This window comes from Anopheles funestus, chromosome 3RL (assembly GCF_943734845.2).
Source record: "Anopheles funestus chromosome 3RL, idAnoFuneDA-416_04, whole genome shotgun sequence".
Taxonomy (NCBI): domain Eukaryota; kingdom Metazoa; phylum Arthropoda; class Insecta; order Diptera; family Culicidae; genus Anopheles; species Anopheles funestus.
The window spans coordinates 56,533,980-56,552,322 of record NC_064599.1 but is presented as its reverse complement, the minus strand read 5'-3'; the positions used below and the strand labels follow the sequence as shown (position 1 = coordinate 56,552,322).

The 18,343-nt window shown below is 40.8% G+C and overlaps 1 protein-coding gene across 2 annotated transcripts in view; it reads left to right on the top strand.

The window, feature by feature from the left end:
* The window catches only part of LOC125770140 (neuroligin-4, X-linked-like), a 147,361-nt gene extending 138,465 nt beyond the window's left edge, over positions 1 to 8,896 (top strand). For both annotated transcript variants that reach the window (XM_049439459.1, XM_049439460.1), the window contains one exon: positions 6,301 to 8,896. In XM_049439459.1, the coding sequence (XP_049295416.1) occupies positions 6,301 to 6,828 (528 nt within the window). In that variant the 3' untranslated portion in view covers positions 6,829 to 8,896. The remainder of the gene's footprint in view (positions 1 to 6,300) is intronic.
* The last annotated feature ends 9,447 nt before the right edge of the window (positions 8,897 to 18,343 follow it).

The window sequence follows — 18,343 nt, the reverse complement described above, 5'->3', positions numbered from 1 at the left end:
CATCATTTCTAATATAATATTTCAGATTAAAATTTAATTATCTCATCCATTGTTGAGGACATTACTGAGATAATGGCCATAGCTGGAATGTAAAAAAGAAAAAAATGCAAACATCATTCCCAAACCGGCAAAATGACTCACAAGTCACTCTCAAAACTAATTAATGGATCATCGTCTACATATTTAAAATTCAGTTTAAGATACTTCTCATCGTTTCCCTGCATGTTTACTCAATTAAGTGTACAATGGAAATGTTGTTTCCAAAAATATGTTAAAAAGAAAAGAATTTTCTTTTCTTTATATTTCTTTAAAGAATATATCGTTACGGTACAAGAATATATCGTTGAAACGGCCACAACGAACAAACAACACCAACAGGCAACGAAACATACACAAACACAGAAAAAAACTACCTCCACAAACAGATCGTCATTCGATTGGCAAACAAATTTAAATTCCATCCCTTAATTGTGCGTCCATTCGTCCGCACATCAATCAAATGCGTCCGAGTGAAACTGATCTGCCCCAGTGTATTGCTTGCCTCGTCAAGGCGCTTGATTTGTATTTCATCTGCTTCACGGTACCGCAAAAGGCACAACATCCGATCGACTATTTTTAGCCCCCCAATCTGTCTTGGTACAGTAGTCGCTTTCTAGCGCTTCTCGATTTGGAATCTGGGTGACCGATTGAAAACATTGAATTATCGTCCGAATCGGGTACAAGCGAGCAAATCCATCTCCATCGGCGTAGGAGCGGTTGTATTTTATTTATCTTCCATCTCTTACGTCGTGAAATCGTAACGAAGGGGAAAAAAAACGTACAAGACCGGTCGGTAGATTTATGCTTGCGTCTGCAAAACGAGCTGCCTCTCCGGTCGCCCTGCCACGATTGGCTGACACATGACTGATTGATGCGGCCTCCGCTAGACTTGAGGTTTTCTACCAGCTTCCCCAGCTTTCTTGGGCTTGGATTGAACCAACTTAAAGGGCTTGTGTCTACGTCTTTTGCACATCTGTTTCACGTTCGGTTGTATCTTTCATCGTCCACTAAAGCCCTATTCGGGGTGTTTCCCGAGGGTAAAACTGATCAAAAACAGGCAGAAGGAAATGGGCACGATTTCACGAGCAGACAGAAGAAAGGGTTACAAGTTCGTTACAGTGTTTCCTGGTTATATTCTCGTTTCCCGCTCTAGATTATCCCCACTCCCTCCCCCTCCAAAATGGAAGGCTAATTTTATTCAAATTTTCTCCATAACAACTTCAATTGAAGTCCTTTAAAAGATGCCATCGCCTAAGCACAAAATAGAATGCCAGCATCGAGGGATATGAAAACCGATATCAACGGAGGTGCCGATTTCTTATATTTTGTTTTTTGGGGAAAAAGCATGTTAGGTTATGCATACACAGCCATACCCTACAGCACGATAAATTCAACGCCTAAAGCACATTCCTATCCGATTGTCTATTGCACGCCCGGAAGCAGTGTGCCACAGGGAAATGGTACGAAGTGTAGCTAAAGAAAGAATATTGAGTGGGTACAATAACAACAACGAAAAAAAAGAACTCAACCCCAAAATGGGAAGTAAGTAGCAAAAGAAATCGCACCACACCGATCTAAAGCACGATGTCCTTCCTTCAATTTCACTGCCTAGATAACGAGGGCGGAACGACACGCACCATGACAGAGGAAGAAAACACAAAACTGGGATGCAGCAAAATGTGCCTGTGAAAGATAAAAAATGGTAATTGATATTTACCCTTCCGGGAGCAAACGAACCGGGTGCATGGTGGCCGGGTGTAGGCCTCAAATGAACGGAAAATGTCTCTGATCTCTCACGCTTCTGGTGGGGGTTGGCTGATTTTTTTTTTACTCTTGAATATTTTTCCTACTTTTTATGCTCCCAATGGGGTTCGGTACAGACAGACGAATGAAAAAAAAAGAAAACAACAAAAAGGCATCAGAAGATAAAATTGTTTCAGAAAATGATAGGCTCACACATTGCAGGGTGCTTTCACGCAGCGGGTGAACATGAAACTTCCAGCAAAGTGAGAAATAAACGGGAATCGAGAAATACGAACCAAGCCCAATTTGCTGCGAAACACGAGCCAAATAGGCAAACAAAGGTTTGTCGATTGGGTAGGCCACACGATAAAAAAGAGACCCTCGAGGTTGGCACCTGATAATACGGGGGCAACATGGTGTACATGGGTGGGTGGCGCAAATGCATTCGTACCAGAGCACAACTATATTTGTACAACGGCACCGAACACACTGTCTGGCCGGTCATCGAACGAAGTACAAATGCTTTTAGGGGTTCCGCAATCGGTAGCAGCCATGCCCCTGAGGGTCCACAGGAATTTCGCCTGCATGTTTTAACCAGTTTGGAACCTTTCTAGGACACACATGGTTTTTGGGTAGCTGTAGGGACTGTTGGAAAAAACCCACTTATAAAAACGATTTAGAATTCCAGCGAATCAGTAGTTTTTTTTTCTCCTTCTGAATTATAAGTCTAAAACTACGATCACAAAACACATCAATCGGGCACCTGAACGACTGATGCATGGTGCTACGTGCAAAGTATGAAAAGCGTTTGGGTTCTTCTCGCACAATAAAAACTTTTTGTTATACCAAGGTTTCAATAAACTTTTTCTGAGAATGGTCATATTGTTTTTTGAGCAAATTTTCAATTTCATTCCGCTTTCATATTTATTTTGGTGTGAAATGTTTATTTTTTCTTTTAAGAAGGGTTTAACGTTGTATAAAATATTTGTTTTCATTCATATGACAAAATTGAATTTCTCTATTAAAGCCCTTAAGTTTGTTGGTAAACGGTGCTGGTTCCACGCGACTGAAACGGCCAAAAACCTCATCCGAACCGTTCCTTCTTGACAAGGTTTTGCATTGTATAAAATATACGGTGTAGTACCAAAAGTATTCGTCTACCTAATTTTTTTTACATAATTACGCGAATTATGGCCGCAACAGGCATGTAACAGTAAAATTAAAGATAGCGTTTCTTAGCAGGACAATAAATGTATAAAAAAGCACAACAAGCATTCGTCTACAAAGGTTTTGACATATGATTGGTGCGGTAAAAAGACTCATAGATCAAAGTATCTTTTGGTCGGAATTCTGTGTGCAACTTTGACCACTTAAAGTCCACGGCTCATCGAGTACACCAAAATTTCCCTTATAAAGGATGTGTTTTTGGCTTACTTTTTTATGAAGCTTGGTTTATATATTCCTTATAAGAAGTATGGCTTCTGACCATAAAGAACAGTGTCATCGAAAGATTTTAAATGGGTACATATTAGAATTCTTTTAGGCCGATTTGAGCTGTTTGAGAGCCTCTGGCTCAGTCGTATGGTTTAACGATGATGAACTTGCTTAACACAGTAAATATGTCATAATTTCAACTATTTTTCTGGATTGTTTGATGCCACTTGACAAAAAATTGTCGTTTTTAGCGACCGACTACACTGTATAATACAAATAAAATATATAAAATTTGGTGATGTAAAAAACAACTCTGTGAACCGAATTTAATAAGAGTGATTGAGATATAATAATTAATCGCTCTATGAGGAGTAAATATACCTGACTTATTCAAAAGTAATCTGTTAGTCCTTAGAGAGATTTTAGTAGCAATCCAATTCACTCACATTCAATCAACTAATAAAAAAGTGATTAAAAAAATGTAAATCAAACACATCTAAATTGTATATAAACAAAACTTTAGTTTTTGACATAAATTAGTTTACTTTATATTAATTAATCAAATATATGTAATTCACTCTTTGATCCTGTTTACCTATGGCCAACACTTGTTTCAACGTATAACATTTGATTTGTATCAACAATCATTAGCTTTCACATTCCTTTACAAGAATATTGGTATTTTCTATTAAAATTAAAATCAAATACCTCATCCCATCATTTAATTGCATTTTTATCGTGTACATGTTGAGCATGGATATTAATCGTGAAACACAAAGTAATCATTTCATTTTTTGATTTGTTTGACAAAACATTCACGAACCGATGCGCCGTAGGCGAATGGGGCTTTTGCAAAAGATAGCTATCGAACATTTTTAACACATATTTTTCCACAGCTAGTCTGTCCCATACCCTCACAGTTCTCGGTAAAATGGTGTACATAAACAATACCGTTGGTCCATTGGAATGAAAGCTTACTGATGGAATCACGTTAGCTTACGGAATGTCAAACAATTTTGAATACCCTCCGGATAGGCTCTGGACACACTTTCTTTCATTCTGATTTGTTTGGTGGAATGACGCACTTTTTTTTCTGGCTCCCCATACACACTGTAAGTGAAATACGTGACCAGTAGAAATAGATCGTTTGCAGACATGCTCCGTAAGTAGCCCCACACTGTGCGAGCTTTTATTCTACTGCACGTTGGTGTGGGTAATATTTCATCCACGATAATCTCATCACGGCCAGAAACTGCCCCATCATGCGTATCGATTTATCTTCGTGCCCATAAACCCTACGGGCGTAGAGATAGAGAGAGAGAGAAAGAGAAGTTCCCAAAAAGGAAGGGAAGCATTAGCATAACTGAGAGGAGGAAAAACAATCTCGAAGGTGTGGTCTCCTAGTTTCTTCTCTGGCATAGATTTACATGTGACGACGCCCAACATATATCGGGTAGAAGTTTTCCCTAGATTTGACCGCAAAGCTTGCATTTGATTGATTGATTTTCACGAACAAAGAATGTTCACCTAAAGAGATTCGAAAACCTTCGACCTTTAAGCTGCCAGTTGGGTGAAGCTGTGCTCATTAAAATATTTACACACACTGATATTCGGTGGAAAAATGATCCCAAGATAGGTTTTCCCACCATAAGGGAAAACAACATCTGTTGTGACAAACGCACGGAACATCATATCTCCGAACATCACATCCCGTTCGTGTTTAGAGAATTATTCTTATTAAAAATAAAACTCCCCGACTAAGCGTTCAGTTCCCTAGCGCCACTCACGCTTAGCTTGATGAGGCTACACATTTGCGTTGATCCCTCTGAAAGGTGACGCTCCCTATGGTTGGGTTGGATGATGAATCCCGTTGATTATTCAGCAGTTAATTATATGTGCGCCCAGCAACACAGTCCATGAATAATGTATGGACGGTACCCGAGATGCCTCACAGAGGAGGGGCCCTCCATCGTCTCGCACTGCTTTAATGCTCAATTAATTCATTTAAGCGATGGTCCCGAAAGTGAAACGCCACTAAAGTGGAAGAGTGAAGAGAAAAATTAACTGCAAATGGTGAAAGGATCTGGGGAAGCCTTGGGGAGTGCTGGTGGATGAAAATTCTCGCCAGAAAATCTGCGCCAGATTGTGCGGATGGAGATTAATGTGGAGGTAACTGTGTGCAGCAGCAACAGCAGCATCAGATGGACTTTACATACGATTTTTCCAACAGTTTTTAATTGGTTAATTAAGATTTGTGGGTGAACATGGGCGAAACCATTTATGTATGAGTATTTTTGTAAGATAAGTAAAAAAAAGTTAAACGATTATTGGATAAGTGGTTTCTCTCTGACACCTTTTTTACAGCACACAAGCTTCAGTATTTGCTTTGGCTGTAAATAGACATTTTTAGTTTCAAGAAAACATATTTGTCAAAACTCGTTGAAACTCGTGAAGAGTTATTACAAAAATGGCTTGACGACGTTTTTCAAACGCCTCATTTACACAATTTCAATTTAGTTTCAGAACCCAACAAAACAAAACAAATCGGTTATAGAAAATCTCCTCAATACCCAGGTTCTTTAAGTTTTATTTTTCAATAAATTAAACCGTTCTATTTCGTGAAAATTTACCTACCTTCCATCACCAATGTTAAAATTTCAAACTACCATGATAAGCAAATTACTGACCGTTAGTTTACTCAAATCTTATCTTTTAATATAATTGTTATTTGCTGGGCTGGGGAATTCATGAGTTTTGATATAAATCTCATTATAAAAATTGTTGCGAAGTAAACAACGAAAGTTTTTGTCGGTCTCCTATATGAGGAAAGAAGCTACAAAAAGATCTTTATTTCCTGGTCGTCTTACAAAGCGCGAGGTGCGAAAGCGTGTTTCTGTCTTAACATAAAAAACCACATTTAAAGCAATATGTCAGAGTACAATTTTTCCAATAAATATCTCATTACTTCATTGAACATTGAGAATAAACTTCTGTTCCTAAAATAAATTTCGCCATATTCCTCACAGCTTCCCAGTTTTAATGAGCAGTCAATAATTCCTACCTTTCCTACCTTTTCTTTCGCAGATAATCTCACCGCACAGTAGTAGCGTCGCCCACACGGCAGTGACAATAACGCCGACAGCTACCGTCAGCCATCATCAAACGTTGCCACGTGCCAGCAAAGCGCCCCTTCCACCGATCCGATCAACGACTAGTAGCAGTAGCAATGCCTCCACGTCCTCCGGTACGGCATCCACTTCCATCGCTCCACTGACGTCCATCCTTGTAAATAGCAACAACAACAGCAACCACCACCATCAGCATCACTATCAGCAGCAGGGCTGCGAGTTGGCAGCACTGCCACCGCAACCAAACAGCAACGTCATAACGGTGGACCTGGTGAGTTCGACTACGGCGGCATCCACCGGAAGCCCATCGGCAATGGGTGGCCAACATCATCAGCATCAGCACCACCATCACCATCATGCGCATCACCATGCGAACGGTAGTGGACCGAATGCCACAGCCAACACAGGGAACAGTGCTGGACCGCCCGCTGGCAGTACGGCCACGCTCAAGAAACGCGTCCAGATCCAGGAGGTAACCGTATAGCATCGGTACAGCACAGCTGACGACGACCAGGAAGCTGTGTGAAGACATAAATGCTAACGTAAAATGCTAAACGCGACTGATCGTGAAAACGGTGATCGGTTCGAGCGAAAGGAACGCGAACGCCTTGTCGTCGACAGGGTGCAAACAATCGATCGGACGGTAAATCAGGATGCATGAGTTTGTATTTTTCAAGCTAAAAATGTTCCGTGCTGCTGCTGTTGCCATGCTCCCCAATTCCTTCATGCAGTTGATTGGCAATGCAATAATTCTTCATTTACTCACTTCTCACTTACCAGATACCAAGAAGAAGGAAAAAAAAAACATTAACTCAATCGATTGGAAGCATTTGCAGCCATTTCACCATTTTCCAATCAATAAATCTTTGCCATTTCCATCGTTTAAGAAGGGCGAAAAAATCACAACCAGCACGAGAAAGCTCTCGACCATTGCAACAAGTTAAAGTCAAGCTTAGCCTTTTTTGTTCCTTTCCTTTTCGGTGGTACAGATTTTGCTAGCATTCAAACTACACCAAAAACGGGAAGGGCAAGATTAGTTCCCAAAAAAAAGGAATCGTTTGCTTGCTGCTTCTTCTGGATTTTAGAACCTTTCTTTTTTACCGTAACCCGTGCATGCCCCTTCCGATCGATTGCTGCCCGAGGTCGACATCCAAATCAAGCGCCCATTCGGGAAGGTACACGTGACCGTACCGGGAGAATAAATCTCAACTGTAAATAAGACACGATGCCGCCCCGAATGAAACGGAAGGATGTAGACGATCCCTAACATTTCTCCCTTACTTTACCAGTGCAGGTGAACGTGTTCCACAACACTGCTGGTGAATTCAGTAGGGAATTGCGAAGAATTGTGTTTAAAAGTGTAGCAAAAATTAAAGAGTGTATCTGGAGGGTTTATCGTATGTGAAACGATATTTAAAGTTACTGTAAGGGTTGTTTCTCCAACCTGGGTGAACATTTCCGGGAATTGTATCACCTGCTGCAAGGTCATAGCATCAAGGTCAGGCGTAAGGAGTTTTGAATTGAAATTTTAAAACCTAAAAATCCAGTTCCAAAACTGGGAACCGCGCATGTAGATATTGAGTATAGAGTGAATTTGAACCAGTATTTATTGACTGTTTTGCGTAAGTGGATGTGTACAGCCTAGAACAGTGAAACAGTTACGTGATTTGAGTCCTACTAACCACTTCCCCGTTTCCCTTGTTAGTCCCTATCCTTTCCCTTCTCCTCCACAAAAGAAAACCCTATAGTTCTACGTGACAAAAAAAATGTGGAAAACTGAAAGGAAACCAGCTAGTTTAGAATCTATTTAGCAAAATAATAAAAAGAAAATCATTAGACAATTAGTATAAACGAAAAAAGGGGATTGAGAATAGTTATGGTAACTAGTGCAATCGATTTCATCATTATTTGCAAAGCAAACTACATTTAAACCAATTCAACCGATCATACACAGAAAAAGAAAACAATTGGAAAGCATAGGAATCAAAAACATTACTTCATGCATTATAATTCTGGAAAATGAAATGTTTATACAAAACACAAAATCATTCAAATATTTGAAAGCCAGCTTTATTCTCCATCTTCCACACAATGGAAAGAAGATGGACCTGGGTGAGGAAGAAAACAAAACAAAACCATACAGACACACACACACACAATGTTGAATAGCGTTTTATAAAGATACGTACGAAACAGAACGCCCGTTTCGTTTCGTACGACCGTAAGTGTGCATAAATAGCATTAAGGCACGCGATCAGCTTCCCAAAATCGCGCCACGTTTCGACCGCCGTAAAGGATTCGTCGTCCATTTTCACATTCACACACACACGTACACACATAAAACATAATAACAGACAAATCATACACACACACATACAAACATACAAATTTCCCACATATTGTAAGTGAGATTGGTGCTACGACGCCTTTTTCCAGGGCTTTATCAAACGATCGAACGACGGGAAGTCGAAGAAAAAGGATATCGTGAAACGAAACGAGAAGATGATAATAATAAATGTTTCAACGCAGCAACACAAATGCATAAACGAAAATGTAGCGTTTTGATGGGAGGGATTTGGTTCTGTATTCCTTGTAGCCCGATTGTAGCATACTGATCTGATGACAACGCAGACGCTTCTTCAATGGATCAAATCGAGAACAAATCCGTTGCACGATTTCCAGCTCCTTCCAGCTCCAGCTCCTAAGGTATTCGTTTGCTGTTCGTATTCGTATGTTTGCTTTTTGTCTTTTCGAGTTTTTAGTGCAGTTGGGGTAGCTGGATGTTTTGTTACAAGCAGAGCAGATTGTAAACTATAATACCACGTTGTCTAAGTTGTGGGAGTGGTAGTTTCATTCGAATGATGATCGTAAACCAGTGTCGTAGATTGGTGAAATACTAGTCAGCTTTGTGAAACAGGGATGTGAGAAGATAAAATTTATCTTACAATTTTATGAAGAATTGCTCCTATTTGCATTATCTCGGCAAATATCTCTTTATCTCTATACAATTTTATTCTTATTTAAGTTAGTCCATGCGATTGATGTAAATGTTTATTCTACAGCAAGTGTTCTGCAAAACGGTTCAATTGAACTTTCACTGCTACGTCGCGTTCCCGCTAGATGACGCTAGATAGCGATTTCGGCTGAGTGAGGAGCTTCGGCTCAGCGAGGATATTCGGCTGAGCGAGATGAGTGCCGCTGAATAAAAGCCCACCGAAGCTGGCGCCAGGGCTCTTTCCCTAGCGACTCAGAGAAGAAGCAGAGGTTTTTTTTAACACCACACCAATTCACCAAACACACAATCCACACACCACACACAAAATACACGTGTTGTAAAAATATAAGAGTTGAGTTAAAGAAAACTGCGTGTCGCGAAAAAATATTTAGGGAAAGAAATTTGTGATTGCTGGACGCAATCTTTGTTGCTGGACGCAACAGCAAGGTTGTTTATAGCTCTCCTGTTTTTCCAGTAAGTTTTATATGTTTGTTTCGAATCCACAAAGGCTTAATATTTAATTAAAGCTTTAAATACATTATTCCGAGTCGTTTGATTCTTATTGGATCTCTCTACGCTTTAAACGTATACTAACCATAAATATGTTCCTCATAACTGTCACTTACGTTACTTACAGATAGATTGTCCACATATTGCATACTCATAGGCGCAACCAATCAAGGACCAATTAAAGACCAACTGATCAATAGCATGACATTTTATGAGCGATTTTTTTAGCGATTGAGATCCTAATGAAATCGTATGCTTTCACCACCATATTTTCCAAATCTCCAAAACTATCGAATGAGAACGATCGTGTACCCAATCTAATTCTGAACTGCTAAATATTTCTCATGATTATTTAAATAATTAAAGCTACACAGCATTCGACAGCGACACCATACCTTCGCTTCTGCTATCGAACAAAATCACAGCGTTATACAGTCGAGTGTTGTGCCATAAAACGAACCCACCGATCTGGAAGCCAATCCAAACCAGCAAAAGTCAAACAGCACAGCTGAGTTGGCTTTCGTTTTATGGATCTAATTAAGATAACAAGACAAGCAATACGTCGTGTACCGCCACTCACCGTGCCAAGACGGTTTGCCTAAAACTTTCGCACCGAAGAAGAGAGCAAACTTCCGCAACCCGAAGCATTCGGTTTTTGGATCGGTACTGGCAGCTGGCAACCATATCATATCGTAGCATATTTACCATTACGCAGGTGAGAAGCAGATAAGAACTTCTGTTTGACTAACGCACGGGTAAGGAACGTTTGCCCGATACTGTCTCAAGCTTTCGCACGTAAATATCACAAGTTCTGGATGGTACCCGAAGAACGAACGGCATCGTGATGGCGCGAGTGCAAATATTTACCAGTTTGGAGCATCAATTTCATTTGGAAAATTAATCGAATTCGCTCAAAAACTCGTCTGCTACATCCGCCTCTGTGCGAGTTGTGCTAAAAGTCAACCGAACGGTACATTCAACGCAAACGAGCTATTTGCTTTTGGGTGGAATCAAAACAGTTCGCACGCAAAGCTTGCCTTCCTGGAAAAGATGTTTATGATCCGGATTGAATATGCAACAAAATGGTAAATTGCAGCATTGGTTGTGAAAAGAAAACGTTGCTAACGATTCATTTCGAGCGAAATATTAAACGAGGGTGATGAAGAAGCATGAGATTGAGAAACCATTTCAACATCAAACGTTCATAATTGCCAACTGTGAACCCAAAGTACCCTTTAGAAATAAAGAAAATACATCAAAAATCGTTTAAAAAGCTATACTCCTTTTTACGATAATATTCAATCCGTTCAAAGAAATCAATTTTAATGATCATCAAATCTAATTGATCGCAACGGCAAACAACTGAAGCCTCATTTGGACATTCCGCTTCCACACCCCTCATCACAGCTAATGACGGCAAAAGCGAAACAAACCCCGTTCGTTTGGAAAATATGTCACTTAAAAGTTTTGTGCGCCCGAAACAGTATGCAACCCGCCGGACATGCTTCAGATAGCGTCTAATTCAAGACGATAGCAACACCCCCTCATTGCGAAAACAAGGAAAAGAGTCATAAGCACACCCTGGTCCTATCCCCCAAAAAAGCTGGGAGTTTCCAGCTGCTGAAGCAACTGAAATCGAGCACAAAAAGTAATCCAGGCCAACTTTCCACGTAGTACGCGGCGGGCGCGAGTTAATTCAAGTTGGAAAATTGACTTTTGATTGACTTCTTCTTCGTGGCGTCCGTGTCGTCGAACCCGGGAACAGGAAACAAAAGGCCTCGCTACCTCTATTGCAAAGGCTTACCCTTTTGTCTTTGGTGTGCGGTTTTTGGCACCAACACCACCATCACGGCGCTGAGTTACAAGTGCGCGTGCAGCATCGATAAAATATCGCAATTTAAAACTTGCTGAAACCAAAATACGCACCAACCCGCGATAAGATTAGCGCCTTGAGTACGATAAACAGCCGAAAGTTGTCGTCGATGCCTTTCATTGGTGGTACCGATTTTATCGCTACGGAGTCCGGGTGATGGCTGGTTCGAGTGGTTTGCATAGCACAAGGATTGTTCAAACATTTCACGCACGGTGGTCCATGCTCATCAAATCTCGGTCTATCGGATCAGTCAAGCACTCGCGCCACAAGCAAACCAGCGGCAAGAAACTAAAGCAAAGTTAGCAATTCAAAGCAAGCAGCCGAAAGTTGGTTCGCGAAGTTATCTCCCCGAAACGCAACACAAGGGTCAATGTCCCGGAGTGTTCTTCGTCAGGCTTGAAAGAAATAGCTGTGGTAACAAACTTTGCTAATAATTTCCCTCCCACCAAAAGCACAACGGAGTTACGGAAGATACTGTTAGCACCGCCCGGTTGGGAGGTTGGGAATGTTGGTGCTTGTGGTAAGTTGTGACTTATACAGGATCAGGCGAGCACCATCACAAAAGAAACAAGCTTTTCCATCCAACTTCTCATCCGCAGTCGTCGTCAAAATGGTTGAAATTTTCTGTTTTATTGTGCTACTTTTCAGACATCGTAGCGATGTTTTCCACCGTCGAAGCTTAAGCCCATCCGGTCGCTTCACATTTTCACTCGGGCATTTGAAACAATGGATCGAACATGATCGTGTGACGGGTGGAAAGTGGTACAACCGCTACCAATATCCATTGTTGTTGATGCTTTGTATTTTGTACTTTGAGCTTTCCCGTAGCTTTATCGCTGAATAGTCGGATGAAAAGGAGGATATGTTTGGATCAGTTCCCATCCATCGATGACCTTTCTATCGTAGCCAAGCTCTAACGAACGGCTTCATCAGCCATCGTCATCATCATCATCATCCTCGTCTACATCACGTGACCTATCCTACGGTAGCATAGCAACGGCCACGCAAGCCAAACGAAGACGCCAAGCGCCCAAGAGGGCCTGTGATGTGTTCGCAGTATTGTCGACGGTTTTATGCTAATAACATTCAATCGATGTGGTTATCGAGCGTAGCATGTTGTTTCGAAACCGGCGCGGATAGCAATTGGCCAGACGACGCACACGGCGAGCGTTTGGTGGAATTTTCTGCACAATCCAAAATCCAACGTTGGCGGAGCTTAATCCAATAAAATTGTCCATCAAACTTTATGGCACAAGAAAAAAAGCAGACAACAGAAAACCACGCCACGGTAAAGCGTACACGGTGAGGGATTGAATTGAGTTTAAACGTTCAGCTAAGGGAAGGTTTTGGACAAGAAGCGGGAAGATTTCAGCGATAGGCAGATGTTTGTGAAAATAATCCTACAAAATTAGAGATTTCTAGTGGAAAGTTTAAATCTTATCGTAAGCCATATTAAAATAAATGAAGACTATCCTCCATGCCGTAGGTGGTTGTACACTTTGCTTAATAAAAGTAAATATATTCCAAGCACGACAGAATCGTGCGATTGATCTCTGATAATCTGAAAAATTAAGATAAGCACTGTAAAAAATTTTTGCAACAGAAAACATAAAGTAATTTATTTTCAAAATATCAACCAACGAGAATTTTCTAATAGAATATTACAATAAAAGATGATTTAATATAAATGTGTCATTACTAAGATTTCAAAAAAATTTCGATAATCAAAATACAAAAACTGATGTTGTCTTTATATCGATCTCTATATCGATATATATTTAAAAATGAGCTGGAAAATTTTGCCATCGACTTTAATTTTTTAATTTAATTCTTTACCGACTCAATTATCCATGTTGGAGCTAAATATTCAAATCAAGAATCAAAATAAGCAATGTAAGACAAACAACATTTGTACGTGGCAAACATAAATCTAGCAGGCCAGAAATGGCCTGCATGACCTTAGTTAAGCCGAAAAGGAGAAAAAAAAAATATTGAACGTCTTTATCTCAGATTTTTTCTCAATAGTCACAGGCTCAGAAGTTTAACATGGCTATTTTATATTCCATATACAAAAAGTGATTACTATTAAATACTAAATGATGATTTAATATGTATTTCATGCTCAAGAGTTCTTATGTGGCATTACAACCCCAGTAGAGGTCTTGGAATGCCGTTTTGGATTCCCTTGACTTGACTAACCCGTAGACGGATAGTGAATCTCACTTTATCCGTATATTTCACAACAACTATTTCCTGCTGCAGCTAGTAAAATAAACAAATCTCATTTTAATACATTTAACTCAATGCACTTTAAGCTCCACGCTGCTTCCGGTTCTGCAAATAACATTGCAACAGTCACCGTCATTCCTGTCTCAATCTCATACTCCCGCAAAACGTGTCCAGCAATATGCGAGTACGTCCATCGAAATGCCATCGTTTGCCATTGCACGACACTCACCAAGATTCCGATCGATTTTCTACTCGGCCGCGCAAACAATCACATTCCCGCAGCACGGATCGTTCCAACTGCAAAACCGATATTCGTTGCCTGAGCGAACATTGTGGGCATTACAATTCATTCCGCTGGTCTGTGCGATGGTGAAGATAGCTTCCACTCGGATCAGTCGCTAGGCACATTCCGTAGCAACGGCTAGCAACTGCACCGCAGTGTCATCGTGGATAGTGCATCGACCAAAAGATGCAGCGGGATGCGCATGGCTTTCATTTCCATCATCCGGGTTAGTGGTGGATTCTTTAACTATTGCACCTTCACTTTCACTGCACGGAACAATCCGCAGTAGGACGAGCAAAAGCTTTTACAGTATGGCTGCCGGATGCTTGGATGCATCGGCAGGACAGATACCTCGCAAAGTGATCTGTTTTTTCCTCCCGTATAGATTCTGCTTTTTAACTATTTCGGAAGACTACCGAAATAAGAGAGTCAGAGGATCAAGCATTAACAAAAAACCCACCCAGAATGTGATGTTACGGTTGGGACAGGATCGGTTTCAATAACCCGTGCCTCGTATAAGGTCTATACCCTGAAAAAGGCTGTGCCACAATAGTCGCACAGTGCCACAGGACATGAAGTGGGAAAAGTTTATCCATGTTTACAGCCTCCCGGCTGTACCGTTCACAAGCTTACCCCGAGGTCTGATGCAAATGTCCAACCAAAATGTTCGAGCTGGACGAGTTTTCGGAAGCTTTTTGGAATGCCTTTGGTTCCGTGCGGCTGGCAACAGCAGCTGTAGAAGTAGTAGAAGCAGCAGCAGCAAAGTGGTTATAAACTTTCCCCAAAATCAGGAATGCATGATGCACTGCAGACATGACGTCAGAGTACGGACGGCTGCACAGTCCAACGACTCACAACGCAAAGGTAGCACTTTCGGTGACGACTATGAGAACTAATGGAAACGAAATCTACTGGTGGTTTCAGCCACGACCTACTTTTTCTCTTTATGGGTATGTCCGTGAGTGTGAGTGTGTGTTTCCGTGGCGTGGTTTGTCACACGGAAGGATGTTCACTTTCCGCCCATCCAGCGCCAGTACGCCCTGCTGTCATAGTCAGTCTGCCTGTACCCTTAATGGTAGCATTTCGAAAGGGCAACAATGAAATTCTAGCCCCAGTCTGCACAGCCTTGACTTTTTGCTAAAACAAACGTGCACACTGCAGAACTTGAATGTCACGCTTTTGTGTGAGTTTGTTCCGTACCGAATAAATTCTGCAGCGTATTGATTTTGGTTGAAAATAGGTTATGAAAATAAAGTTACCCTTTTCATGGTGTTGTTACAAAAACGAATAAAAATAATTTTAAAAAATTTCTAAGAAAAGACATCAAAGACGATAAAAATTTAAACAAAGCAAAAATGTAAATCAAGATAAGAATGAGAAACAAAAAGGAAAACAAAATTAACAGAGCGTGAAGCTGTTCCATGAAAGGAATTCAACTAATTCAATAAAACTTTAATTAAAAAGTGCGCTGTGTTAGCACACCAATATTAATTTAAAAAAAAAGTCTTCACAGTCCGACATGGTCTTTAAAGTTAGAGCAAGATAATAATTCTATACACTATACAATTCTATATTAAAATTTTAAATACAAAAAAATTGGAAAAAATTGATAACCTTCTATCTAACATTTGAAGTAAATTCGAAGCAAAACGACCCAAGAAAGTGTGCATGCAATTAAGAATAACTGTGCGCCTCCATTACACACGATATTATGGCGCAGGGCGGATTCAGCTCAAAATAATCTGTTTTAAATTTAAAAATAATTGTGTAAAATTTTAAACCTTCTATCTAGTGTTTGAAGTAAATAAGCACAAAACGACTCGAGAAAGTGTTTATGCAATTGTAGGTGACTGGGCGCCTCCATCACACTCATAGTCATAGTTTTGAGCGGGTTCAGCTCGAATTATCCCAAATTTTTTGGAAAATTTAAAACCTTCTATCTAACATTCGAAATTAAAAAAAAAACACACAAAACGGCCCGAGAAAGCGTTTTATGCTATTGTGAGCTACTGGACGCCTTTATTACAGTCGATGTGATGGCTCGGTTCGGATTCAGTTCTAAAGAATCTGTTTTAAATTCGTAAATTTTGTGTAAAATTTAAAATCTTCTATCTAACGTTCGAAATATTAAAAAAAAACACACGCACTCACAAAACAACACGAGAAAGCATTCATGCAATTGTAAGTGACTGGGCGCCTCCATTACAATCGGTGTCATGGCTCAGAGCGGATTTCGTTTTAAAGAATCTGTTTTATATATAAAAAAAACTGTGGAAAATTTAAAATTTTCTATCTAACGTTGGAAGCGAAAAAAACACACACACAACAACAACACGAGAAAGCATTCATGCAATTGTGAGTGACTGGGCGCCTCCATTACACCCGATGTCATGGCTCAGGGCGAATTTAATTGAAAACACTTTATCATGCACACACCGTTTTTGCTCACATGGGCCTATAAGATTGTTCCATTTTTAATATCCTAACAATATCGAGCCGGTTGCATGCAAAGCGAAGACTTTGTCCTTCGAAATGTCGCTCACGTCAAAACCTGCAAACGACCGAGCAAGGAACACAGGGTGATAGGAAACAGGGAATCCGAGGAACAGCGTTTCTTCAATTTCAATCTTCTTATCCTTCGTTTGCCAAAGTCGCTTGACTTGAGTGCTTTGTACGGCATGTTTTACCGTACCCTCAAAGCTGGTGTAAAAAGAAAGTCACGGATAGATATGTATTATAAGAAAAACATAAACCCACACACACACGCATGGAGACACACACCGGATATGTTTCGTGCAGTGCAGTCCTTGAGGTAGATCTCGGTCTTTCCGCTCGGTTCAGTTTTCAATCACGGGACACGGGAAAATATTATTATGTTTCATGTTGCTTCCGCTTGCGGTTGTTTCCTGTCCATGCCCAGCCCGGCAGGGATAAAGAAATCGTGTCCTCGGCATGTATTCTTCCGTTTGTGTGCCCTGTATGTGTGTTTGTGTGTGACCAAACCAATCGCTGTTTTATTATTATTTTCTCAAATGCACACTTTTGAAAGCAAAGCACATACACAGGCTCAGGAAGTGAGAAGGCAGCTTCCGTCTACTGTCGCCAGGAACTGGCAAAAGATCGACCGCCTTCACTTCCGTCCGGACCGTATCAGAGTGTCTGTAAAACGGTGTGTGTGTGAGTGTTTACTGCTCGAGTGGTTTTGAGGCGAACACGATGGTAAGAAATATTGATATCATACATGTTTATTGGGAAAAAATGCCATTCTGCTTCCGCTTTTCCGCCAGCACAACTTCCCTCCTCCAAGCTAAATGTACGATTTAAGAATGGAATGCGTATTTTCTTCTTTCCAATCCCGTGTTGCCGTTACCGTGCTGGTCTCACCTTCCGAGCCGATATGGTCGTTCTTTTGCGTAAAATCATCCTCTCGGGAGACTATCAAGACGATCTATGTACATCGAAACGATCTACACACCACCCCAAACGGGTTCACGCCGGACGCTTTATCTCAAGAAGCAAGTGTTACGGACACTGGGCTGGATGAGGTTTGGTGAAATTTTATTAACCTTGAAGAATCTTTCCATCGTTCCTTTATTGAGATCAGTCAAGGCAAAAACATGCGTCCTGCTCGGAGCAAAACTAACAGAACAGGAATTTCACCCCAACATTGGGTACCAGTGAAACATGAACCGTGTCCTTCTGCTTCCCGTTTTGACATTCGCCACAGAAGGGCAACATTATGGACACATGCTGCTGTACCTGGGGAAGCCTGATGAGTCGAAGACTTCACTGGCCGGCTCGTTCCCGTTCGATGCTTTTGTGGGTTTTGATGGTTGCAGGTACGTTGGATGTGCCATTTTTACCAGCAACCCGATCTTACAGCTCATTTCCTACATGTTCGATAGCATGCACATGGTTGTACGGGTACGGGTGCAGACATTCACCTACATAAGACATGTAAATTTACGATCCTCGGGGGTAATTGAGTGTACCACACGGACCGATACGCCGCTCACTTTTGCAATGAATGACCATTGGAGGTGATTGTGTGCATCTTGGATGTATAGATTGATGAAAGTTATTATTCCACCTAAGTTCACACGCTGTAT